The 25803-nt window shown below is 39.7% G+C and overlaps 1 protein-coding gene across 14 annotated transcripts in view; it reads right to left on the bottom strand.

Annotated features, from left to right (window-relative positions):
* Positions 1–4589: 4589 nt before the first annotated feature.
* Positions 4590–25803, bottom strand: part of TNRC6C (trinucleotide repeat containing adaptor 6C) — a 107646-nt gene continuing 86432 nt past the window's right edge. For 11 of the 14 annotated variants that reach the window (XM_082326408.1, XM_082326401.1, XM_082326414.1 and 8 more), the window contains 13 exons: positions 24854–25003; positions 23458–23604; positions 22863–22985; positions 21436–21519; positions 20881–21112; positions 18987–19154; positions 17668–17859; positions 17377–17520; positions 14456–14572; positions 11855–12049; positions 10385–10455; positions 9573–9712; positions 4590–6523 (listed from right to left, as the gene is read on the bottom strand). In XM_082326408.1, the coding sequence (XP_082182534.1) occupies positions 6163–6523; positions 9573–9712; positions 10385–10455; positions 11855–12049; positions 14456–14572; positions 17377–17520; positions 17668–17859; positions 18987–19154; positions 20881–21112; positions 21436–21519; positions 22863–22985; positions 23458–23604; positions 24854–25003 (2124 nt within the window). In that variant the 3' untranslated portion in view covers positions 4590–6162. The remainder of the gene's footprint in view (positions 6524–9572; positions 9713–10384; positions 10456–11854; positions 12050–14455; positions 14573–17376; positions 17521–17667; positions 17860–18986; positions 19155–20880; positions 21113–21435; positions 21520–22862; positions 22986–23457; positions 23605–24853; positions 25004–25803) is intronic. The other 3 variants (XM_082326402.1, XM_082326405.1, XM_082326403.1) reach the window with 2 other exon arrangements.

The following is a 25803-nucleotide window of genomic DNA, read 5'->3' as shown; positions in this document are numbered from 1 at the left end:
GGCAGAAAAAGTGGGTCCCACTTGAAATCAGATAAAATAATGAAAAATCTGATTTTTCCTGCTCCTGTGGGGCCCAGCCAGTAACACATAAGTGTAAACCATGAATGCTGTAGCCAAAACAAGGAGACCTACTGCAGGTCTTTAGTCTGCTTGAATACATTTTTTGGTATAAATTAAGAATCAATTAAGACAAATTAAGTGGGCAAAGGATCCAGGAGATAAAACTACAGAGAAACTATAGAGGGATCTGCCCCAGTTTTGAATGTTATCAAGTCCACTCCCCTGAACAAAACGAACATTTAAAGCACTGAACTATGGAATGAACCCAGGAGAGCCGGGAGGCTGGCAGCAGCTGGGGGGCGAGACTTCTCATCGAGAGTCAGTGGCCTCACAGCTCGTTCAAGGCAAGCCACCTTTACTACTACTACTGTTCATTGAAAGCAAAGCAATCTTCCAGCTTATTGTGTTTGATAACATTTTAATAACCCTGAAATCATGACTGCACTGGGACCACGTTTTCATCAGAGAAAATTTACAAGCAACTCGTTTCCAATGCATCTGACAGTAAAAAACAAACAGCGGGGGCACACACAGGACAAAGTGTCATATTCATTTCTAATGAAACATTTGCATTAGAGAGAGAAGAAAATGGTGAGCGCGAGGGATTTAAAACGGTCGAGTTGACTGTCTTTGCAGAGGCTGGGCTGGCCGTTAGAGGATGGAGTCTGGCGACTTGCAGGAAGCAACAGTGAACCTGAGAGATTGGGTGCATCCGCTGGAGGAAGACACCGAGGCCCCACTAGAACATGGGGCGGCAGCAGTCCGTCCTCCCTCAGGAAAGCTACGAGGTGGGTGGGTGCTGGAGGTGCCTCTCCCAGATTCCGAGAGCACACGTGCATCACTGGAAGAGACCCTGGGGAACGAGGGGAACGCGAGAGGACAGAAGCTGGGCTGCTCCCGTAGACGTTAAGGTTTCACGGGTACGTTACTGCCTTTGAAGCAACGCAAGGACCTGGGTGAAAGCAGTCCAGGAGACCTGCAGGGAGCTAAAATCGTCCTGTGCGCTCCGCGGACGGGCCCGTGGTCTCCTTCGACTTCCCGCTAGAGAGAACATCGCGAATCACAGACATTTCCACACGTTTACGGAGCTGTCGTTTAGCTTGGGGCTTTGCGGGGACCGTGGGGTACGCCAGGCATCCATACAGTTTACATACAGAGTTCGATTGAGCTCGATATCCGATTTTGCAGAACTCCCCTTCCCTGAAACTGGCTACGCAGGACTGGAGCAGAGATTGTACATTCAGCATCAATACAGCGATACAGTTAGTACACCTGTCGTTTGTACAACGCGTGAACTCTAACAGACAGTTAGCAGCAGTTCATATACGACGTCGGGAGATGAGCCTACAGGTCACCACGGCAATCCTTGATCTGGTATCATAGGTATGCTCCACACTATAGCTGCCCATAACCCAAATCCTAAAGGGTTTTTCAATTCCATTTCTAGACTCTTCCAACTCCAATAATTCTTAACATATAGAGATATCCATATACATTTTTTTAATTAAAATGCTCCTTCACATACACAATCATATATTGAATTATCAAGAACAATAATATATTTTTGGAGCAGAATAGCAAAACGATCTGCTCTGCCAGTGCCACCCACAAACGAGACAAGTAACTAAGAAGAAGTTTGACAGTTTCAGACCACTCGGGAGAGAGAAATTCTCTCGGCCTAAGGACAGGGGAGCCATGCAGTGAAAGTGCCATGGAGGACACAGCAAATGCAGCAACAGAAAAACACAAATCGTTAAAAATATTTCCTTGTAAAGATTCTGGAGCTGTAAGGAGAATCCTTATCATCAGGAGCTATCTTTACAATTTCAGAAATATCGGATAGCATTAAAGCAGAAAAGAGTATGACACTGAAAATAAAAAAGAGCTACACAAACACTAAAAGATTGCTTTTGGCCAAAAGCTGTATTTCTTTTAATATACCAGGGCAGATACTAAATTTTAACAGTGCATCTGATTCACAAAAAGCCATCTCTGCCAACCTCATGGAAGACAAAAGCTCCCGTTAGCCAAAACATCCGACTCCGTAACGGACTTCGATGTCTAGGCACACAAAACCCAGGACGCTGAAGCTGAAAGCCCTCCTTGCTAAGGAAAAAACCCAGATAAAATACAAACCAAACAAAAAACCAAGGAAGGAAGAGAGAAGGCAACTCTCTTCTCAGTTTCATTACAAACACCGGGAAGAGAAAAAACAAATAGGAGATGGGAGGGGAAGCAGTTCACAGTGAAAACCAACCGTGGCGACAGCTGTACAGCTCCGGGGCAGCACTGCTAACAAAACGAGCAGACCAGGCTTCAGACTGGATATTTCAGCTCATTAGAGAACAAAAGTTACCCCCAAATCTAGATTTGTTAATTTTTAACTGTATCATATCTGCCAGCAAACGGCAAACCCTCCAGAGCTGCCCGGGTGCCCCCGGTCTTACCGCCCGCGCAGCTGACGGCAGAGCCACTGGAGATCCCGGTGACAAAGGACGGGCTGCGGCCGCCGTGCAGGCAGAGCTGTTCAGGGCTGTGAACTGCTTTCTCATTAATCCAGTTCTTTACTTTTTTTCCTTCTCGAACAACTTAGCGGAATGAGTTTTACTGTACAAACTCATAACCGCTCGAGACCCGGGGCCAGACCTGCTGTAAATCGCGCGTTCGGTACGAACCGCCTCGGCGCCGCGAAGAGGTAAGGAACCGCTTTCGCCGAGGAGGGAGGAGAGCGTAAGCCCATCTCTAGACAAGGGAGATGGGGCGAGTTGGGGTCCCTCCACGAACCTCCTGCGGTTCGCCTCCTACGCCTGATGTTAGCCACGCTAAGTAACTCCCTTGAGTTCAAAAGCTGAAAGGCCAAACATGACAATATTGCGGTGTTTCTGTCCTGTTTTATTTACAGGCTATTTGCCCACCTCATCAAATTCAGTGGAACTGGCAATTTAGAGCTAGAGATATCCAGGTCCAGAGAACGGGAGGCGTGGGGGTAGAGCTAGAGAGGAGCCTTCAGCCTCCCAATACTCAAATTGTTAACAATTCATCTACTCTATTCCTAAAGACATGAATAAATGAGAAAAACGTAATTCTAACAACAACAAAAAAAAAAGATTACTGCAGCTCTCTCTTGAATGCGATATGCAAAGCGTTCATGGCACAAGCTCATGAGAAAGCCCTCACCAACGAGCACAGATCCGAAGTGGGTGGCTGCACTTACAGGAGTGATTTGCCTGGCTGTACACTTAATTCTCATTAGTATTGAAAGAGTTAAACTTCTTCCATGAAATACCTTAACAGATTTAACATTAATTTTTTTTTTTTTTTAGTATCCCCTGCATAAAAGAAAAATACACATTATTTGAACAGCCAAGAAAAAACTGCAATTTATTAAGTTTCAAAGAATCTTCGTACTCTTGAAAGCAACTTTCGGTGCATGTTCTTTAACAATCACATTCTATGAGGAGAATAAACATGAAAAGCCACAATTATTGGTTTTTCTTTAATCTCAGAGTTACAGACATCTTTAATCCAAAAGGAAAGGCAAAAAAAAAAAAAAAAAAAAAAAGCCCCCAAACAAAAACCCACCCCCCCAAACCCTGAAACAGAAATTTTCATTCCCAATTTTAAAATGTCAGGAGTTTTTCTACAACTCAATGCTAAACTTCAGCATGGAAAATTGTATGTAAACACGCACATACACACATACATATTTTATATAAGTGTGTATATATATATATAAAATATATATATATGTAGGAGGCGTGTAATGGCAATGAGATGCAATTACTCTGAGGAAAGGTCATTCAGCTAAATACACTACTACAACTTGAGAAAAAAAAAAACAAACAAGTCTTGAACCCAGTTTGTGCATAGTTCATGATCCTCTATAAAACCAGCTTTTGTTAATTTGCAATCTTGCAGGACCCTTTAAATCTGATAAAACCATTAAAAAGCTAATCTTCCAAAAAAAAAAAAAAAAAAAAAGTAATGCACAAGTTTCCTGATCCAAGCAGGCAGGGAGCACAATGTTCATATAATTTTTAAAACATACTTGAAGTGTATGTTATTCCATTGTCTTTCTTCCTTTCAAAACAATCAAAAACATTGATCTTTTTTTAAACATAAAGCGATTTTTTAATATATAAAGCACTCTTCAAACATCTATTTCTTTTGAGTCCATTATTTGGTAAATATGTAACTGCTACACATTAGATTAGGTATTTTCTTCTTTTCTTACTGTCTTTTTTTATTTTATTTTGTTTTTTAATAATATCTTCAGTGCTAGGAGTTGGGTTTTAAAAATACATGAAATGGTGTGGAGTTGCTCCTCGGGAAACCCGGCTTTCCTGAGACATCTTCCACCATGTGCAAGATAGTGATCACAAAGTTTTCGCCACTTTGACGAAGAGGAGGAAAACAACAACAAAAATAGTACACAGCAATGGCCAAAGAAAAGAATAATACAACAACACTGTTCAATCCCAGAGCTCTGAAGTAGCATATCTTCATTCTGAAAATAGTTTTCTTTACGATGGAAGTCTTTTTTTTTTTTTTTCTTTTTTTTTTTTTTTTAATTCCTTTTTTATTTTAAAGTTTGAAGGAGAAAAAAGGTCTGTAAACAGGTGGGAGCCAAAACTCCTGGCTCCTCCAAAAGCAGTCAAAACCTATGTCCAAGTGCTTGTTTCTGTTCCTGCTTGCAAGGGAACTATCCACTCTTTACAATTATCTATGGCCACAGTTCAACAAGAGTATTTTTTTTAAACTTTATATTCCGAATGGAAAAAATGGTGCAATACTCCGGTAATAATTTTCTTGCATTAGTCCACAATAAAAAGCCGCTAAAGGTAGATATACATATTATTCTCCAGAGATACACACTGTAATTTTTAAAATGCGATACGAGTCCTTGAGTAAACATTTACACGTGAATTGTCGCCGGCCCCTTCTATCAGTTTCTTTCTTTTTTTTTTTTTTTTTTCTTTTTTTTTTGTTTTCTTTTTTTCCTTTTTAACATTACAGGATTAGCTACAAGAAGGGCTGCGGACACTCAGTGCAAAGTTAGAAGCTAATAACAATTAAACATTTGACCAATGAGCAAATAAAAAGCATATACTGAATAAAAGGAAAAAATTCACACTTTTAGTTAAACACACATGGGCACACACATACACGCGCACACACATACACACAAGCACACTCACACACATACATCTGTTCCAACAAAAACATATAGTCTGAACTTTAAAAAAATTCTTAGAGCCTGTTTTTTGTGTACTGATGCCGACCTGGAAGTGTAATAATTAGACTTAGAAAGTGTTCACATTTTGTTATTGGCCTGCTGGATTCAAGTATTTGCATGTTGATATGTTTTTTTTGTTGTTTTTTTTTTTTTGTTGTTGTTGTTTGGGTTTTTTTGTTGGTTTTTTTTTTTTTTTTTTTTACTTTTTATATTTTTGGGATTTAAAAAAATGACATGAAAAAGTAATGAACAAGGGTAATGTGCATAGGCAGATCCATGGGAGTAGTGGACACAGAGATACCCCGCCCTGCCCTCCCTCCCCCCCGCTCAACCTGTACAGTCAATAGTTACCATTCAGATTCATTACTCTTCTGTACCAATGGTAAATATCACACTTCACCCCTTCTGATTATTGGGTCCGCCTCTGGTAATGTGCATAATAGTCACAGGCTCATTTTAAATAGGCTTTCATTTCCCCCTTCCCCCCCAGCTGATAAAATAACCCTTTCCAGCCCAAATTCTGAAAAGTGCCCTTCATGATAGACCTATTCTAAGCAGCTTTTATACTTTGTTTTTAAAATCACCATACAAACATAAAAAGACAACATAAAACAAAAAGCCATGAAAAAAATAAAACCTGTCATTAGCATGTGACACTGACCAAAAGTAGCCCATACTGTTTCATGAACAGTTCACAAGGACTTCTGCAGTTTCGTATTCGAGATTGGACAGAGGTACTAAAAAGGGCTGCCAGTCTGATCTGTTAAAGCTGGATTCTTCATCAAGCCCGGGACTGGAAAGGGTTACAATTTTTATTTTTCCTTTAGTGCTGATGATTGTTATTTCCGTTTTGTTTCTCTCGTTTCCTAGATGGACTCCCCACTGAGAAGATCACCCGGAAGAAGAGTATTGAGAGGTGTCGGGCTGCCAATAACTCTGCCGTCGTCGGTGCTCGGGGGTCCCCAAAGGCTGCTGGAGTACTGAGGCACCCCGCCCCACAGCAGGTCGCTGCTCCCCTTGCCCCCCAGGCAGGGAGCGTTCCAGTGGCCGGCGTCGCTGCGCACCAAGCCGTGCGAGCCGCTGGCCGAGCCCAGGCGGGTCTGGTTGGTTCCAGTGTTGGACTGCCAGCTGGAGGTGGGCGGCAGTGGCTGGCCTTGTGCTAAGAAGCGGTTGACTTCTTCTTCACCAGCAAACTCGGCCAGGATGGTAGTGTTTCCCAGGACACACCTGGGGACAAAAACAAAAGGTGCAGCGACATGAAACAAGGGGTGCAAAGGGCGCTTGCGGACACACCTAAGATGGATATAAATCCATTTTCCAAGCTGAATTTGAGATGAAGATTTATGCCACATCTGTTCAACTTTCAGCAATCCCAGTCTCTCAGACAAAGACTTCTCTGTCCTATTTTCTATTTACCTTTCTACATCCATAGGCAAACACACAAAGCCATAGGGGTGGAGGCCACCTCGTTTAACTCACATGCATCATGGAGGCTGTACTCTATTTAGGCATGAAGACACAAGCATACCAGCATTCTCAGTAACAAATGATGCCACTAATGACACATTTATTGCAATACATTTTCAAAAACAATTCTCTTCACATTCATTTGTCATCAAAGAATATATTCTAGTATTTAAATCCTGCAACAGATTCAATCATTTGCTGTGTATTTTAAAATCAACTAACCAGGAAAAGAAAAGAAGGGTCTGTCCGTCTCTCTCTCTTTTTTTTTTTTTTTTTTTTTAAATCTGCCAGATATATGAGTAGAATAAAATTCAGACACTTTGCACCTCAGGATGCCTACAGCCATAACACTCGATGGTAGCTTTTTAGCTACGGCAAAGGCTGAAATGCTGTTTCTAAGTCTGTGCTCAAGCACCTGATAACACTGCCTCCTTTCCCCACTTCTACTTTTGCATGAATGTCGTAGCTTTTATTATTTCTGACTGCTGGGCAGTGGGATCTGTAGTAATTACAGCACTTTGCTTTACTAAAAAAATAAGATACAAAATACAGATCTGAGCAAAGCAAGCTCTGGACTATGAGGTGTGTAATTACTCTTCCTTTTTAAATATTCTCAGAAGACTTAGAGACTCAAAGATTAGAGAATCCTTTTTTCACACGTAACGAACAAGTATGCTTTCTTACCTTTAAAGGTCTTGTCCCATCACAATGTTTAACCTTAACTCTTCAATGTACAGCTCAACTCTTCTGTGTCTAATGCTTATTCCTGCTTTTATTTAAAGATATACTTGAAACCCAGTGGCTGTGTTGGGAACACATTTCCAACATCTGTACTCTGAAAATTGATTGTGCTTCAGTGCAACTCACCACTCACCCTGCAAAGTTGAAGGTTCTGCCTTTCCCCTCCACCCTGTTTCCTGAAACCTCACTTTTCTTTAATAGTATGTTTAAAATTAATTTTCTTTGTGTATGTTTGACAAGAATAACTGTATGACTAATGCAATGGATGCAGAATTCTTCCGAGAACCTAGCTTTTATTTTCTTCCACAATTTATTTTGCAAACTAAGATCTTTAAAAGAGGAATGGAAGATAAATCGACCTGGCACTGCCTGCCTAAACCTCCAGGTTCTCTGTATTAGTTCAGTCTCACCATTGCACGGCAATGGTAACTCCGAACATGTACATTAACAAGTACATTTTCGCTGGAATACAAACATGTTCGAAATGGCTATTCCCCCTCGCCGCCTGAGCACGGCCTCTGGTTTGCAAGCCATCAACGAGCAGGGTTTGTGCAAATGCTCCCTGCTGAAAATCCCATCGTCAGAATTTCTACCTTTCCTAAATACGTAAATGAAGAGATGCAAACGCAGTCTTTGAAAACTATGCATTCTTCATACAATTTTAAATTAATTTTCAAGAAGTATTAATCACTGCTGCTCCTAATTTATATAGCAAAAAACCCCCACGCAACCAGAGAGAGTGTGACCAAGCTACTCTCACATCAAATCAGATGGGACCAGAGACTGTTGGCTCTGCCATGTATTTTCCAGTGATCAACTGATGTAAACATTTATCTGTGAAACAGATAGCGGCTGATATCTCTTGGAACGCTAATGCTGTCCTGTTGGCTTCCACAAATACCATTGTATTTTACCGTTGTCACCCTGCCAGCAAACCAAACAGATAAGTAGCTCAACTGTTTCATTCAGAAAGGTCTGTCCTGTCCTTGCCAGCAGTGTAACTATAGTTATGCCACAACCTATTAAAAAATCAATTTAAACAGAAGCCTTCCAGATCACCGATAACGTAAGGACATTGCCGTGTACATATTTAAAATAAGCACTTATCTTTAAACTTGCACATTAATTTTGCCTGTGGCATTATTTCTTTTACCTGATGCCCACATCTAAAGTGATGTCAATTTTTCATCTGCAATTGTTCTGAATGCTGCTTCGTAATATTTAATTAAGGCATGGTCAACAGTCAAAAAAGAAAGATGGTCATTACTATAATTAACAGAAATTGTAGCAATAATAATCAGGTTCATAATGGGAAAGTAGCTGCAACTTTACATATGTAGTAACCGTCGCTCCTACATCTCGAAGTACAGGGAAGGTAATCAGGCCAGTAGTACAGCTAGTTCAATGCTGTTTCTGCTATGATCGGTATTTTTCGTTATACTCATGGTACAACCTGTGATAAAGAAAACTGCTTTCCAGCTCTAAGCACCTATGTATTCTTTTGAAACATCACTCTGCATATTCTTAATCCTCCCTAATGTCACTAATTTTTATCACCCAAATTCTCCGGCTCTTGCGTAGTATGCCAATTAGTCCCATGGACTTTAAAACACCCAGAAGGCACGTTTTGTTGTCATACATTTCTTTAAATTTCTTTCATAACTCCTTTAAAAAAGGTGACCAGCACGAACACATTCTTCATCATCACTTTGTCCTTTCTGTTGTTCTCTAAGCTAAAACCCTCTCTCAGGCTCTCTCCTCTCTGACCTTCCTTTGGAATTCTTATCACATCTTACAAATTCTTTGCAGTCTTATAGGTGACAAATCCTTACTGAGCACATTATCAATGGTGAATATCTATTATCAAGTTTTGTAATGACCTCTTATTCAGTAGTATATGAGTATCTAGACCCCAATTATTTTCTCTCTCTCTCTCATTAGGTAATTTCCAAAATCGGATTAAACTAACTAGTGATCAGTTCCGAGTCCTAGCAAATAAATGCCTAAGAAAAAAGTTTCTGAGATGAAACTGGCTTCATAGCAAAGGAAAGAGAGAGCAGAAACGTACATATGCAGAGACTTTTGGGCCTTGGCTGCTTCTTCCTTGGAACTGTATCGGACCACAGCATTCCCTTGCGTCAGGTTCAAGTGGAATGTTATTAGAGGGCCATGTTGCAAACACAGTGTCCGCAGTGTGGAACCATCAATCTGGTAAGAGAAGGGGGAAAGGTTATTTGTATTTTTGTGATTTTACTTTAAATGCTTGTTAATTAAGCAAGTTTCAAAAGCTGAAGAATAAGTACAGGTGAAAGAAAAAAAAGTTTTTCTTCCATAAGAAGAATTTAATTATAGACTTATTGCAGTCTTATCCTGTCTTTTTAAGACTTCCCTACAGCCCAGTGCACAAAATTTCCCAATTTAGGTGATACAAATTAATTAATTAATACTAAATTTTCCCCAAGATTAATTTGGATGTCTGCATTCAAGGCTTTGTGACTTATGTTCTTCCTTGTGAATGACACTACGTGGAGGACTAGAGGATTTGACTGGCTTAGAAGAACCAAAAAAACAAACCCATAGGAAAAGCAGATTTTACCCCTCTCTGATTCTGCTTTATAACATCATTCACCTCCAAATTTACACATACATAAATGGTGCACGCTGAATGACTAATTACAGTCTTAAAAGTTCATACTTCATTTGACAGCACTTTGAAAACTTAACTAATTCCCTGTAGAAGACAGACACTTGTAATAAATGCAGAATAATTATTTTCCCTTCAAATGAACCAAATGACCAAGGTTGATAAACGTTCTTCTTATCATCTCTTTAAATGTGACAATTCTCTTTTCCTAGCTAGTTATGTACAATTCTCTTTACCTGGGGTGTGAGGTTTCGAAGAACCAGCCAGCTGCTTGTTCTCCCTGAGCTGTCAGTACTCCACGCAGAACCTACAATACAAATTCCACAACAAAACATTTCATCATGATGTGGAGAGCATATTACAAGAAGAAAACTTATCAGGAAGCACAACATACTAGCAAGTGTCATTGCTACTGAAAACAAATCCTATGGCAGTTTCCTCACATCTTGATTTATTGTCTTCTTCGGAATGAAAGGCTGCTGAATGAAAATCTGCTTTTGTTACATTTAAAAGATCAGTGGCATTTCTCACATTCCCACAATAACTATTAGAATAACTATTAGTGGATGCAGGTATGACACTGCAACAAACTGCATCTTCAGGTTACATTAGAATTAATCTGGAAGACACATTTTAAAAGCCATTCAGATGTCCAAGCTCAGATTGCTGCTTGCTATTAAAGATTTTTATAGCACTGCAGCATTCTGCTATCTTGCCAATGATAGATTAATGTATATGACTTATTCAAAACAGATATTTCTGCACTGACAATGTTCTGATTAAAGATACAAGGACATAACCAACAAAACCTGCCTTTCCAACGTCAGCCTGGTGTTTTACAATGAGAAACTGTACAAGCTTGGTATTTATGAGTGGCATTTGAGAAACCACAGTACTTCTGTAGGCACATGCGTGACCACAGTCAGGCTCCAGAGAGAATCCTGGCACCAGCAATATCTGCCCACCAGGCGGGGTTTTGGTGAGGAAAACTGATACAAAATAAATGGCAACAAGAGGGAAGAACATTTAATTCCCAGCTTAGTGAAAGCAGGTTAATAAAATAGTCAGTTTTATAAAATAGGTGTAATACTTTTGAAGCTGATAATACTTCACAAACAAACATGAGATCTAAATATATATGAGATATATTATATATTTATATAGCCACATCCATGGTTTCTCATATTTGTATTTAAGCAAAACAACATCATCTACAACAAAAGAGTCTGCATGAAAAAATGAAGACATTCCCTGCGGGCCCTTCAATGCTATCAGGTCCTGAACGCTTCACATCCATGCTCCAAAAATGTGTTCCATATTAAATTCCATAGGCTGATTCACTCATCTTGAAGCCTTGTAGGCAGTCATAGATCATACCACAAAACAAAAAGCACATTTAAAAGATATTTTTAGAAATTAAGGAAATGGAAAAAAATCCTAGTTGGAGTTAAATAATTTGGTAATTTCTACGTAAAATTACTAATACAACTACCTGAAAGATGACAGCTTCATTTACAACTTATCCTAACTAAAATAAACAGACATGAGCTTCATCCTCCAGACAGACACACTCTACTTGCATTAAACCTCAAGCCTCTAGAGCCTAATACACAGCTATGGGGTGCCTCACTGTTGTAACACCGGATAAAAGCAAACAATTATAAAAAAGTCATTGTGGTGTTATAAAACACAGAAGTCAAGAGTACCAGAGGAGTAAGAGCTGGTCCAGCCCAGGGGACTGGCACCCCACGTAGATGATGGCTTGGTGTTTGTTAAGCCTGGAGGTGGTCTCGTAGGAGCAGTAGTGTTTCTGGGTACCTTCCATAGTTCATGGGACAGAGAGGCTTGTGTGTGAGAGATTGGGCCAGAGGACCACGTAGACTTGATGTCTGACAGTTTACCTGCAATAGAAAAAAAAACACATTTGTGTATTTTTAGTTAGCAACAACTGCTAAACCAAGTAGGATGGGTAATCATCAAGCTTCGGCATTTACTGTATTCTTCAGACTTTTCAGGAGAGAAAAGAATAGCATTCTGTACCATCCAGTGATATAAATCCTATGTCCTCTGAACCTACTTACACCAGTATTTATGTTTTCAAAGAATTTTGTATTTAATGATTCTCACAACACCTGCTACGTGTAACCTGCTACATGTTCCCGTTTTAAAATCCCCTATTTCCCTTTCTTGTAAAAGACGATACATGAAAAAAAGACCAGAAAATGGACTTAAGTATTTGAAATCTAATTTAATCAAAATTATAATGAAACACTTCAAGATTGTCTCTCTCAAAGGTTTAATAGAACTTAACCGCTTTTTCTTACACAAATCATTTTATCTAATAAAAAGTAACCAGTATATCCATATGTTCTTTTGATATATTATTAAAATTCCAAAGATCAAAGACCAACAAAAACTGTATTTCTGAATTTTCAAAGTAACAGATACTCTTTTTTCCAAGTGCCTTTGAGAAAAATGAAGTCTTCAGAAGATAAGACCATATCACAACCTGTCACTCTTTGTAACTTTTTACTGCTCAGTTTTTTATTTCCCTAATCAGTTTTTAAACTATCTTACTACTGTTCCTGCCAAACCAGAGTCTCATAAAATAATACAAAACCCGAGAATAACAAATACAGTTTAGCATTCAGTGCCAGACAAAATTGATTCAAATTACGGATATCAAAACAAAATCCTCTATTCACCTCTACGCTTACACATCCCTGCCTTTCTTCCTTGTACCAATGTATGTTGTGAAATTAGAGTCCCATTTCCTTGTCACAGCACAGCCCCACCGTTACTCACGTTAGTGGCACGTGTTTGACTGGAATGGGCTGAAATGGTCACATCACTGCACCTTCTGCCAGAGCAAATGATGTTGTGATTATGCTGCCTTAATGCTTTAATGCTGATTGCAGACAGTAAGAAAACAGTTGGTCTGACGAAGTCCAAGATGCAAAAATCTTGTGCATTTTTTTAAAACCAGATTTGAACTGGCAGATTAAGCTTATACTGAATCAGTGCTTTGCATCAGGCAGCCACTGAGGTTTTTTTATTAGTCCTAAAGCCAAATTTACCAGTCACCAAATCACAGCCTCAGTTATATACACACACACACACTCCCCAAATTGCCTCTATTTATCTACATCATTTAACTCAACGATTTTATACTGAATCATAACAATTTAAGAGAAAGGGCAACCACTCCCTCATCTTCTTGCAAACTGTAACGACAAAAATAATTTGACAATGATGATGAAGACATTAACAAGGGTAAAATGGTGGGGGGAAAGGGAGAAAGCCCGAGTTTTAGAACTCAGAGCAGTTCAGTCTGCGATGTAGCACATGATACATGCACATTACCGCAGATGAGATGTTGCTATGTCACTACTTCTCATGGGGCTAACACAAAGATTAGATGACACTGCAAAAAAATAAAACGCAAATAAAGCAGAAATGCATGGCAGATCAAAGAAAAGCAAGCCGTTCCTTTCTTTTCCTTTCACTGGAGTAAAATATTTCAAACGAACCCTTTTTGGTTTGCATTCTGCTGTATGTCCTGGAGGCTGCACCTTCCCTTATTCAAAGAAGTGGAGGGTTTTCATTGATTAGATATGAAAATGCTAATACAATCCATACAACATCCCCAATACATTTTTTATAATGGGACAAACCAGATATTTAGGTAGCTAGTTCGCAAGCAAAGTTTCCATGATTTGCAGAGAGAGATGCTCCAGAATTCATAGCTCATTAAAAAGAATGGGATAATTATTTAGACCATGCACAAGCTCAGCCATATAGGGGAGCATCAGGCTTTGGACTGACTGTTAAAAGACATTTAAGAGCCCCAAACCCAACCCCTCCAGAGCCATGCAGAGTGCCTCCTTGAGGTACTACTAAACTTTTTCCTGAGCTGAAGATGGTTCACTTTTAACAGTGAGTTTATTAACAAAAATTTCATATCAGCTCTTACTGGAAGGGTCTAGCAGGAGTGTTTCTACTGACATCCTAGACAATATTCCTCCTCAAAGTTGCAATGGAAATAGTCATTAGAGATCTCGATGCCAATACAGAGCGACAGCACGTGGCACCAAGTGGAATAAACACATTTTTCCTTAGCACAATTTCCAGGCATACCATCCAACACTCACCACTCAAGAGCTGCCAAGAGAGCTGCCTACCTAGCTGAGTACTAAAAAAAATGCTTCTGTCTATAGTAGCACTATTGTAATAACTGGGAAAGCACTTCCTCGGGCCTTTTCTTAGAATGCAGAAGGATGCGAAAGTAGAAAGGCCATTTTTCGTACCTGCAATGCTAGGTGCGGATGCAATGCTGCTGAAAGAGCTACTGTAGCCGGAGGCACTAAGCGGCCAGGCACTCGATGAAGGCAGCGTGGCATTCTGAGATGATGTTGGGGATGACCCTGCAGAACCAGCAGAGAAGCAACTAAGAAAGATGGGCATAATGATGTTTGGTGTGACATAAGCAAATCTATTATGTGCAAATACAAACCATGCAAGGCATTTTCCTTAATCAGCCTGGTCTCTGAAGTCTAGGAGTGAAATGTTATAGAAAGCATGACAAAGTGAAGCAGAAGTCTTTAGTAGAAAAGAAAAGAAAGCTGGCACAGTAGCAAATGCACTAGTGCCTGTGCAGAAGATAAATTCTGCATTTCCTTTAAGATATGTGACTCTCAAAAAATCAGTGGTAAACTGTTTAGTCTCGAGGAACAGGCTTCATTTATAAAGGTGCTCTGACGGCTGACTTAAGCAATGGCAACTGTAGATGAGCATAGATGTATATGATAAACTAACCTCTTACCATGGGTGATTTGTCCTAAATTACTCGAGGTAAGCACTTCTCCTACATCCTAATGCCCACAAACATCTTTAGATTTTTGCAGACTTTCAGTAAAGCAAGGATATTTTTTAGCAATCTCTTCTCAAACTGATAACATTAAATGAAATAGCCTGAAACCATCTTGGTAAATCACTTACAATCTGAGGAGCTATCTAAGCATACATACAATTTCCTTACTGGCAGCAAATGAAAGAAACTGAACATAAAATAAAATATCTTCATTATAAAGACCAGAAGAGCTGAAAGTATTCTCTCTAGCCACCAACAAAAATTAAGTGCGTATCTTTGGTAACTTATCATTCCTGGCATACACAGATGGACTGTGATAGTGAAACACCTTTAACTGACTAATAAAAATAGGTGAGTTCTTTAGAAAAGAGCGCTGTACTGAGGTAGAAGGGAGGAAGTAAAAGGACAATCCCATCCCTCACAGCTCAATAAAAAACACAGGCTGTATTTTCAACTGGAACAGCAACCAACCAAACTTTACCTTATCCGGACTCAGTGCGCTCCAAAGGACACCAGTACAGACATCGGTCTCAAGCAAAGTAACTCTATATCAAGGACTTCTCTGCAAATAACCTATTCCCCAGGCAGGAGTGAGGGCATTAGATCAGATTCAAAGGCCCATATGCCCACAGAGCTGAAACCGTTCCTGATTCCATGTGGCTAAGACTTTCAGCTCATAGTAGCTGACCCTGCAAAGCTTCATTAGCAAACAGGGTAAACCAAAAATCAACCCAAAAGCTTAGGTTTTGTCTGTTTCTAAGCGTACAGTGCGAGGATGGTATACACCACAGTCTAGCCCTCTAAATGGAGATCAGCTCTGTTAATGCAATCTGTCTGCTTCAAGCTGCAGTATTCCAAGACAGCCTCTTCCTGGCAGCATGTCATGGAAGCCCCAGTCTCATACGGCAGGGTACTGACAATAATAGATAATTTTACCCAGGAGCAAACACCTAGGTTATACGAGCGTAAAAAAGCAGATACAGCAACTACATTTTTTTATTAAAATTGTATTATTAACAAGCTAAAAAGGTAATGAGGAAAGGAAGCATACATGGACGCCGACAGTCACTGCTTTTCAGAAGGTTTGGGCTCTTGTGGGCCTGTTAACTTCTGCAAACATCATCTATACTGACCCTCTCTAAGTAGCATAATGATTTCTTCATTCCACAGGCAGATTATACACCAACAGAGATAACGTATACTTTCCTTCTATAAAGAAGGAAGGTAGGTATCATCTAACATACAGGTACAGCTCTGTAGGGCTAGGCTTTTGGCCTAAAGGGAGTATTTCTTGGGTGCACCGTATCTGAAATGTGACTGAATGATGCCTTTCTACTTTTCCTTTTATAACTTCAAACCACCCAGGTTGCCTGCCCTTTGAAGTACATCTGGGTCATTAGAAGTTAATTCAACATTACTCATGCACACAAATACTTCGTGATTCAGCTTAAATAAAGATTGCTTTCTGGTAAGAGACAACTAAAATCATTCAAGGCAATGAAAACCCCTGTCTCCTCTCCCTCATGTTTCACATCCCTTCGCCTGAGTTAACAAGCCCAGAGCTGGAAACCCGTTTCAAGGATAGTTTTGATTTACAATCTACACAGGTATCACAGATATAACTGCTAGAACAAAAATCTACATTTTTAATCCTGACAGGTCCTTCTGGACAACCTGATTATACTATTCCTGTGCGTATTGGAGTGCTCTAAGAGTGCAGATAACTCGCCTATTTTGGCACGCTAATCACAATTAGACGAAGCCACCCTTCCCTTGATCCACTTCCAGTACATCTAGTTAACAAGGACTGCCAAGAAAAAAGGAATGGAAAAGGCACTGGGAAATACTAGTTTACTAATCAATTCCCTATTTTTTCTTTTCTTTGATGGCTTTGGGGATAAAACAGCTCTAATTTATTTTGCTGACTGATCTTCTAACAAAGCTACAATTAATTAGTGTGGCAGAAGCCTACTACCTCAGCAACAACTGCGGAACTTCTGTATTGTGTCTTCTGAGTATTTCGCGAAGTGTATCTAAGAGGTTGATCAGTATGGAGAGTGAAATATTGTTCAAACAAAGTGTTACAGGTTACAAAAACTTCCAGTGACCACAAAAGTTTATATTACATCTCACAGCCTTTTCCAACACAAAAATATTTACATTCCCATGGAAAACCAGAAACAACTTAGTCCCATATTTAAATCAAGTACTTCTGGATTTTCAGCGAAAGTTCGGAGTGGAAACATTATTAGATTAGGATGACATGCTAAAATATAATACATCCATAGTATATGAAGTTAACTTTTTTGGAAAGACCAAGAAAGCGTACACAGATGTGAAAGTAATTTGTGTGTTTACCTCCACTCTTGAGAAGATAGCGATTAACATCCTGTATCGTGGTGTTTATGGTAGGCCCAGTTGGAACACTTCCAGGAGTAACATCGGGGTCATTTTCAGGATCAATATTCTGCAGTCCTTTCCATGGCACTCCTGGATGAAACTCTGTTTCAAATATAATAAAAAGAAGGGTATATAAAGTCATAATTATCCAAAGTTCCTGTGTATCAGAAGGCATGAAGATGCAATAAATAAAACCAACAGTACATTTTAAGGACTTCAGTTTAACACCAATGCTTTGTATTTTATTACCTGGTGGCCAGTTTATGCTGGAGCCATTGGAAATTTTATCACTATCGGTTTTGGCACGTGACCAGCTGTGAGGAACAGCTACGGGTGGACTGGCGGGCGATTCACTGTTTTGAATCAGATCATACCGGCCATAAGAGTCATCAATGGAGGACTTTCCCGGAGGGCCAATACTTAAACCTCCAGGTATAGCACCTGTAATGAATGAAATGGAAAGGCTTTGTTTAGGAGTGGGACTAATTTGGGGTATGGGATTTCATCGGTCCCTATATTTTGTTATTATTTTCTTTTTTTCTTTCTGTATTACAAAGATAAAAAAGAAAATTAAAATATGAAGACAGTAAGCAAGGCTTAACAACCTCTGAAGCCCTACTAGCAATTACAGGTGTGAGATACACCGCTGGTACAATCTAGACATTCAAGTTAAAGAAATGCACATTACATTACACTAAAGAGACTAAGTAATTCAAATCATTACACTGATGGTAAATAGGAATTTGCTGAGACAGCATACTAAGCAATATCACTGTAAGCAAGCCCTCTTCTTATCCTTCCCCGGGTATTCCTTGCTGACAGGATGGATGATTTCAAATGGCCATTCTCATGTTCCTACAAACTACCAAACAACAGTATGGCATAAAAGCAAAACAGCTACTTGCAGAATAAAAAACTATTGTAAAAGAAATAATTCATGCTGCTCATAATAAAATCCAGGATAAAATAAATTCAACAGAGCACCATGCTCTAACAGAATAAACTTGGTACAGGAAGCAGAGGAATAAACGACTCGGGATACTGGAGGCGTTAGGGATAAAGGTGTTTGAACAGATTAGCAATCGCTTCTGGAAAAATATGAAGTTTGTGCTCCTAACTCCCAGGGTGGGTAATTACGTAATCCATCGTGCCTTTGTACAGGACTGGCTGTGAAAGGTTGATGATACTGGACAAAGTGTGGGACAAAGCCAAAGTAAGGCTTTTTGGATTGAAGGTATGCAGATCTGGAGTAAGGGGAAGCTTGTGGGGCTTGTTTTGCCAACACTAATGGCTTGTTTTACTTGAACGCCATGTTCTGAGCCACAAAATTCAGTAAATGAAAAAAACATTCCTACATTGCATGTAGGAAGTGATAGCTGCAAGAATTTCAATACATTGCTGAATGTGACTGCAGAAGTCATCTTAAAAATGTCACGGTCTCAAAGGGTGCTCTGTACCAACCATTTATGAGCACCTACCGAAAACAGTAACATGAGAAAAAAATTACAGTTGCAATATGACTCCAGTCTCAAAAAGCCAGACTGACAGAGAGACTAAATGCGACATACCGTGCTTGCTGGAGTTCTGGTCAAGCGAAGAAGCAGCACTAGACAGATTATCCATTGAGTTGGGGTGAGTCCACTGAGGAAGGCGAGACTGGGACTGAGAAGTGTCCTTCACTGACAAACCACCAGTAATGTCCATGTTATTTACATTCATGTTCGGGTTCAGTCCAGCTAAGGGGAAACAGGTCATTAAATACCCATAATATACTGGAGGATTAAAAGATGTGTTCAAAAATCCAGCTGAAGAAATGATTAAACGTTGATTTTCAGACATCTGTATGTATGTGTAGTAATTTACTAGGCACATTTTCAACCTGCTGCCAAGAACTTTTGCTTTTATGGGAACACCAATATAACTCCCATGAATTCAGAAAATGTTAAAACTTTTAGAAAAGGAAAAAAGAAAAAATATGTAGGGTAATATTTTAAAGCTGTCCGTATTTCTACTTGCCGCCTCTTCACTTTTCTCAGAAAAGGCAATCTGGAAGAATGCACTGGAATGCTACGTTTGAACCAGTGAAGAGTTTGCAGCATTCCATTGCTAAGCCGAAATATTCCTAATGTCTCACCAGCACACCCCCATGATGCCTGCCATTTTATTTTGCTAACAACATTTTAAAAATCCCAAACAAAGCAACTAATTAAAAGGTCATACAAACAGCTGCTATTCATCAGAGCAGGTATTGTACTATTTGGGCATACATTTTGTATACACAGAACAAAATCACTCAGACTGTATTTAAGCAAGAATTTTGACATGCTTCTGTGACATGAATCTGGGTCCCTTTTGATATATAATCCTGAATGTTAGCAGATCACAGGAAGCTGAGATATGATAAGAACCTCTTAGGCCTTTAATTCAGAAATTCTTTTGCTTTCTGGTGCTCCCTGCTATAACAGCTCACCATAGCAGTCAAAATTACCTTCTTAACTGCTGCATGGTAGATAAAGCTTGGCAATTCTATTGTACACAGCATAAAGAGAGTCACAAAGAGATTAAATTAATTCCTTTATGTCATAAATGAAGTCTGTAGCATACATCAAACAATCACAGAAAACAGGTCTGAAAGGTTGTTCTGTTCACCCTGTCTCAAGGCCGAATCAATTATTTTGACATTAATCATATTTGACAGATCTACGTCTAACCTACCACAGAATGACTAGTTAAGAGTAGTTCAGAAACTTCCCAGATAATTTATTCCAGCACTTTACTTTGCTTAAAGCAAATAAGTGATCCTTAATGCTTAACTACATCTGCTTTTATGCAACAAAAGTTTATTACCTCTTCATTAGCCACATGCAGGAAAACTTCTTTAAAGCTATCTTTGACATTTTTGAAGATCCCTGCATGTCTCAAGTCTTCTCTTTAGACTAAAGTGAGCAGATGATTTCATTTTTTCCTTGGCAGTCATGTTTTTGAAGCATCTAATCAGCTGCACAACACACTTTCTGCATTCCTTCAAACTGATCTGTATCTTTCTTGAAATACATTGACCAAAATTGATGCCTTACCAGTGCTGATTAGAGTGGAAAGATGACTTTGCATGACTTCCAGATGATATTTGTTTATCAATATGACATTTGTGTATTTTACAACATGATGCTGTTATATATATTTAGTTCATAAATAGCAACATACATAGATAGTTAATTAAGCAAATCTTCTGTTCCGATATTTGTAGGCAGAGCACAGGTGAGCAAATACAGCCCACTTGAACAGCTACCAGACAGGCAGTACCATGGGTTTGTTTAGGCATTTCGACATTATTTAATAAACACATCTTTCCTATTTCTGTATTTATTATATTGTAGATTGCAAAATATTTAGATGCTGAAATAATGAAATATACTCGCTCTGTCTTTTTCACGTGGAACTGCTTTAGTGAAGGGCACTTACCAAGAGGGTAAGGAGCAAAGGTGTTCGGTGAAGACTGTTGCTCTTTGGTCTGCAGGTCAGGTAGGCCGGGAGCCTGGGGATGGGGTGAAAAGCTATCCATGGCTGATTTGCCTGCAGAGGGGTGCAAAGATAGATGCGGAGGGGGAGGCTGCTGCTTCATAAGCAGGGCCTGGGCCAGCTGGCGCTGGTGCTGCTGGATCTGCTGCTGCATGTTATTGATTGTACGTGCAACCTGGCAAGAAAAAGAATCAATAAATGCTCAATTGAACAAAAAGACACTAGATTTCTTGTGCCTTTCTCTACAGTGAAATAACATAATAGATCTCTTTACAAATGAAAATTGACTGTATTAAGGGTTGAAGAGCCTTCCTCCGATAACTGAATGCTCTGAAATAGCTTTGTTTCTCTAGCACTCTTTCCTTTTCAATACTCAAGCCATGCACTATATTATTGTTTCTAAGGACGCTTTAGCTGCTTTGGTATAATGTAGTACAAGCTCTTTAAGCTATTGAAACCAAACTCTAATGGTGAGATTGAACCGGCAGGCAAACCTACTTGCTGCTCCTGTTGTCTCATGGGTCCGGAAACATTACGCTGAGCCTGTAACATCTGCTGCTGGATTTGTAAACGTTGGTACGCCTACCAGACAGAAAGGAGAGGTCAGAGATCTTAACATGTACAGTAAGCTGAACGAGCTTGCTTGAACTGCTCTGGTACATTATAAAATAGAAAATGCAGAAACATCGGAGTTTTCTGAAAAGAGTCAATGAAGCAAAAGGAACAATCTCGTTACAAATGTATTTTATAATACATTTAAGCCCAGTGTTCGTTGTTTTTTTTTTTTAAACCAAACACGTCAATAAAAAAACCTGATGAGTAAGTTTGTGAGCAGTAAGTGGTCATTAAAGATAGGAACCTATTTTTTTTCTGAAAAAATTGTAACACAAAGCAAAAATTCAAATAGATGTTTATAATATTATACAAACAGGATAAATACCAATAGTTATTTTTGTTTTGGCCATTTTGAGTTCTGACAACACTTTGTATTTAATCAGTTGTGCTGCTTTATTTCAGAAAAATTCCACAATTTTAACGTGGTTAACTGGGCAGTAATTTTTTTTTTTCCAAGGTGTTTCTCTGAAACATGTGAATTTAAAATCCAAAGGAGTTCTGTACAGATATTTTTCAAGTAGCTGGGTACTGTTCAATTATTACCATGGCATGAGAGCAGTGCTGTGCTCCTCAAAACTAGGAAACATAACCAGAAATGAATAATAGTATCAAACACTGTTACTAAGAAAAGACTTTGACTAGCACATTGAGATCAGCAACTAATCTAGCTTGTCATCCTCAATTTTAGTTTAACCCTAGCAAATACTTACTGTTAGCAGTACCTCTTTTTAAAATATTCTTAAAATCCAGTTAGATATTTTCATACACGCACACATATATAGGTAAAATTTGCAAATAGAGCAAAAGTACACAACTTTTCAAAAACAAGTAGTTCTTATCACATGGTGTGTTTAATATACATTCCATTAATTACAGGAAATTTACCCTGTGTTTTATTATTTAGTGAGGCAACTGAAGGAAGCTCTCCAGGTAACTCGGGCGACCAGCACTGCTGAGATTTCTCTCATCAGGCTGTGACACAAACCTCCCAGTTGGTCCATCAGTGGCATACGTTGGCACGTAATACACAGACAGTGCTGTTTGAGAATACACTGTTACTCATACCAGTACAAAGACAACTGACTTTTTAGTTCCATTGATCAGCTGTAAAGGATAATTATTCCACAAATGACTATTTATAAAGCCCGAGGCAAAACCCATGATTTTGTTTCTTTAAAAAGAAACTCTACCAAAGAAATCAGCATCTGATTGTTTTAAAGATCTGTCATGTCCATTTAAAAATTCAGTTAGCCATTCTCTTATGGCTTCAATTCTGATCTAGCACTTATTTGCCACGTCTTTTAACTTACCAGCTGCAGCTGATAGAGCTGGTTCAACATCGTCATATGCTGAGGATTATTAATTGGCGAGGTTAACTGTGCAGGGCTGAGACCAATGTTTTTTGCTGCAAACTGCAAAAGCTGTGCTTGAACCTAAGAAAGAGCAGCATATCAAACACTGTACATTTACTTTTAACACTGGCGACTCTGTAAGCCATTACTAAGCGTCACAAGACATTAGCTGGAAAATATTACTATTCCCAGAAGTAGTACCACAAAGTATCAAAAAATTAACAAGAGGCTCTAATACAAATCTTAATAACCATACTCAAACGTCCATTTATAGAAAAAGAGCTGAGAACAAACTCCTCAGCTCTCTAGAAGCACTACTTTTTGCAAAAAGGAACACAAGAACGTGCCCACACAGATAACATACAGAATACACAAGCAAGACCACCTTACCCATGTAACGTGCTTACTGGCTCGTAAATAAATCAACACAGACGCAGCCCGGCAACAGTAGCTGCAAAGCCTCAGGAGCATGACAGAATGCATATGGAGAGGAGAGTGCACATGGAAGAGTTCCAGGGAAAGGGAACGCTCATGAGTGCAAGTGTTGTCTCACCTGAGGGGATAGAAACTGAGGCACTTGAGCACGAAGACTAGGCTGGGATGAATTAAGAGGTTGCACTGGCGGTTGCTGCGGCTGTTGCATGGTCCTGGCTTGTGCTGCTCCGCTATTGCCAAACATACCCAGATTGCCACTCGGTATCTACAGCAGGACAAGACAGACATTGGCATTTAAAGACATCACTCAACATATAACCTGGAAGTTACTTAACTGTGCAGTCTTTATCCTCAGTGATTATGACAGGCACAGATAAAGAACCTCATACATATAGACTGTATTGACATTAGGTTTAGAATCAGGCATGGCAAAGATCGCCATGTACCCAGCAACATCCCAGACCTCGAAAACCTTGTACAGATATCTGAACATAAGGTAGCTGAAGTTGAAAATCGCTTTTATAAGGATGCATAACCCCAGAGGGGCACAAAATGAAAAATGAAAAGTACTTGCCAAAAATGTTTGTATTTGTGCAGCAAGGGATAGGAGAACGGAGTCATTAAACTCACAGCATCCCAATCCTTAAATTACCTGGGCAGTTTTTATACTTAGTCATTTTACAAAGCTACTGATCATGGACAAGCTATTAGTGCAGTCTCCACTTCTGAAAGATATGCTTAATGGGCTGTAAGTGCTGGACAAGTATTGCCTTTAGAAAAGTAACTTGAAAAGAATATATGTAATAAAAGCTGCCATAGAATGATACATAGAGGTTTTCTGTGTTCTTATGGCAAAAATAACCTTTTCATAATCAACAGCAGTTTATGACCTCTCAGTCTCATGGTGTTTACGAATCTTGCCCTCCATCTCCTTTCCCTTTCTCTTCTTTCCTTTCCCTTTCAGCATGTTCTACCCAAGGGCCAAAACATCCCTTTTGCCACGATGCTCTATTTGACCAGAGGTGCTAGAAGCACAGTTTCTTTCTTACCACCTGTCAAAGCTATGAGCTGTCTTGACACTTACAGCAGGAATAAAAAAGCCCCCATCACTTCTCACCCATCTCATCACTGAGTAATTATGCCAGCCAGGAAAGACGAATTAGAGCAATGTCTCTGCCTGAGAGTCTGACAATTAGCAACGCCTCAAAAAAAGAAACCTCACATCAATCAAGGCAGAGCTATACCAGGGTTCAGTGGTATAAATCCATAATACTACAGTCTCTTCTCAATGGATGCATGTAATTAGCAGGCTAATTACAACTAAGCAGTTGTTTTATGTCCTATAACGTGAAACATTTACACAGCAGGTAGTTTCTCCACTGGTATTTCATGCAAACGAAGACATTGCACGCACTTTCAGTTTAAACCACTGCTTTCCCTGGGGAAGTGACAGGCACTAGCAGTGAGTCCGAGAGCGCTGAAATTCAACTTGGGGTGTCCCCCAACAGCCTTACCTGTCTAGAAGAATTCAAGTTTTGCATGCCCAGCCCTGAGGCAATCCCGCCCAGGGTCTGATTAGGGAGTGCACTGTTTGAAAGGGGGAGCTTCAGGCTTGGTGAAGGCAAAAATGGTGAAGTAGTGGGCTCTTCCACTAGGCCGCCATCCTGATTGGAGAAAGAAAGGGTGAGCTGTGTGCGGTGCCCAGGAGCAGACAGCGCACAAAACAGTGTCCCATGGAAATATAAAAGGGCATGGATGAATAAAAATATTTTTAAAAAAAAGGTATGAATAATAGGGAATGAAAAGTATGGAGTGAAGGGAGAAGAAAGAGAGAAATAGGGTTAAGATACTGTTTTTCTTTACTTTGTTGCACTTAAATCACAAATGCACGATCACCCTCACCCACATCTCCAGAAGGAAAGGAACCCATCGCAGGGATATCACGCGGCCGTCTCCTCCTCCCCCCTTAGATTTTTCTCCTCTCTTCTCCACCAGATTGAAAGGTGGAAAGGGAAGAGACGCAGCACATTGCAGGGAAGTCTTTTGTTCATTTGGCAAACTCTCAGCAGCGGAGCACAGCCATGCGACACGCTACTTTTGCTAGCCCAGAACTTGGGAAAGGCCAGATCAGCTTATTTGACACCAGTCTGCATTTGGTTCCACATCATAGCTCTGCTCTTAAAAAAGCATTTTTGCATTGATCCTCTTTCCTAACTGAGACACATGAGCTTCTTTTAATATTCACACAGCACTGAGTTATTATTATCCACTATGAAACATTACACTCTTACGCACCCAATGAACACAAAAATACTTAAGAACAATAATGATAATGTTGTCTGTGTAGCCTTCCTAGGAAATCGATTAAGACGCTGCCTGGACGTCCCCCAGGAGGAGGCAGATTTTAGCAAGACATAAGGAGCCCCCTCTGATAACCGGGCTGTAAGGAACCACAGCTGAACAT

The sequence above is a fragment of the Platalea leucorodia genome, assembly GCF_965183815.1.
Source record: "Platalea leucorodia genome assembly, chromosome: 14".
In the NCBI taxonomy this organism is placed as follows: Eukaryota; Metazoa; Chordata; class Aves; order Pelecaniformes; family Threskiornithidae; genus Platalea; species Platalea leucorodia.
Note: the sequence above shows the minus strand (reverse complement) of the source record. Positions and strands in the feature narration are given on the sequence as shown.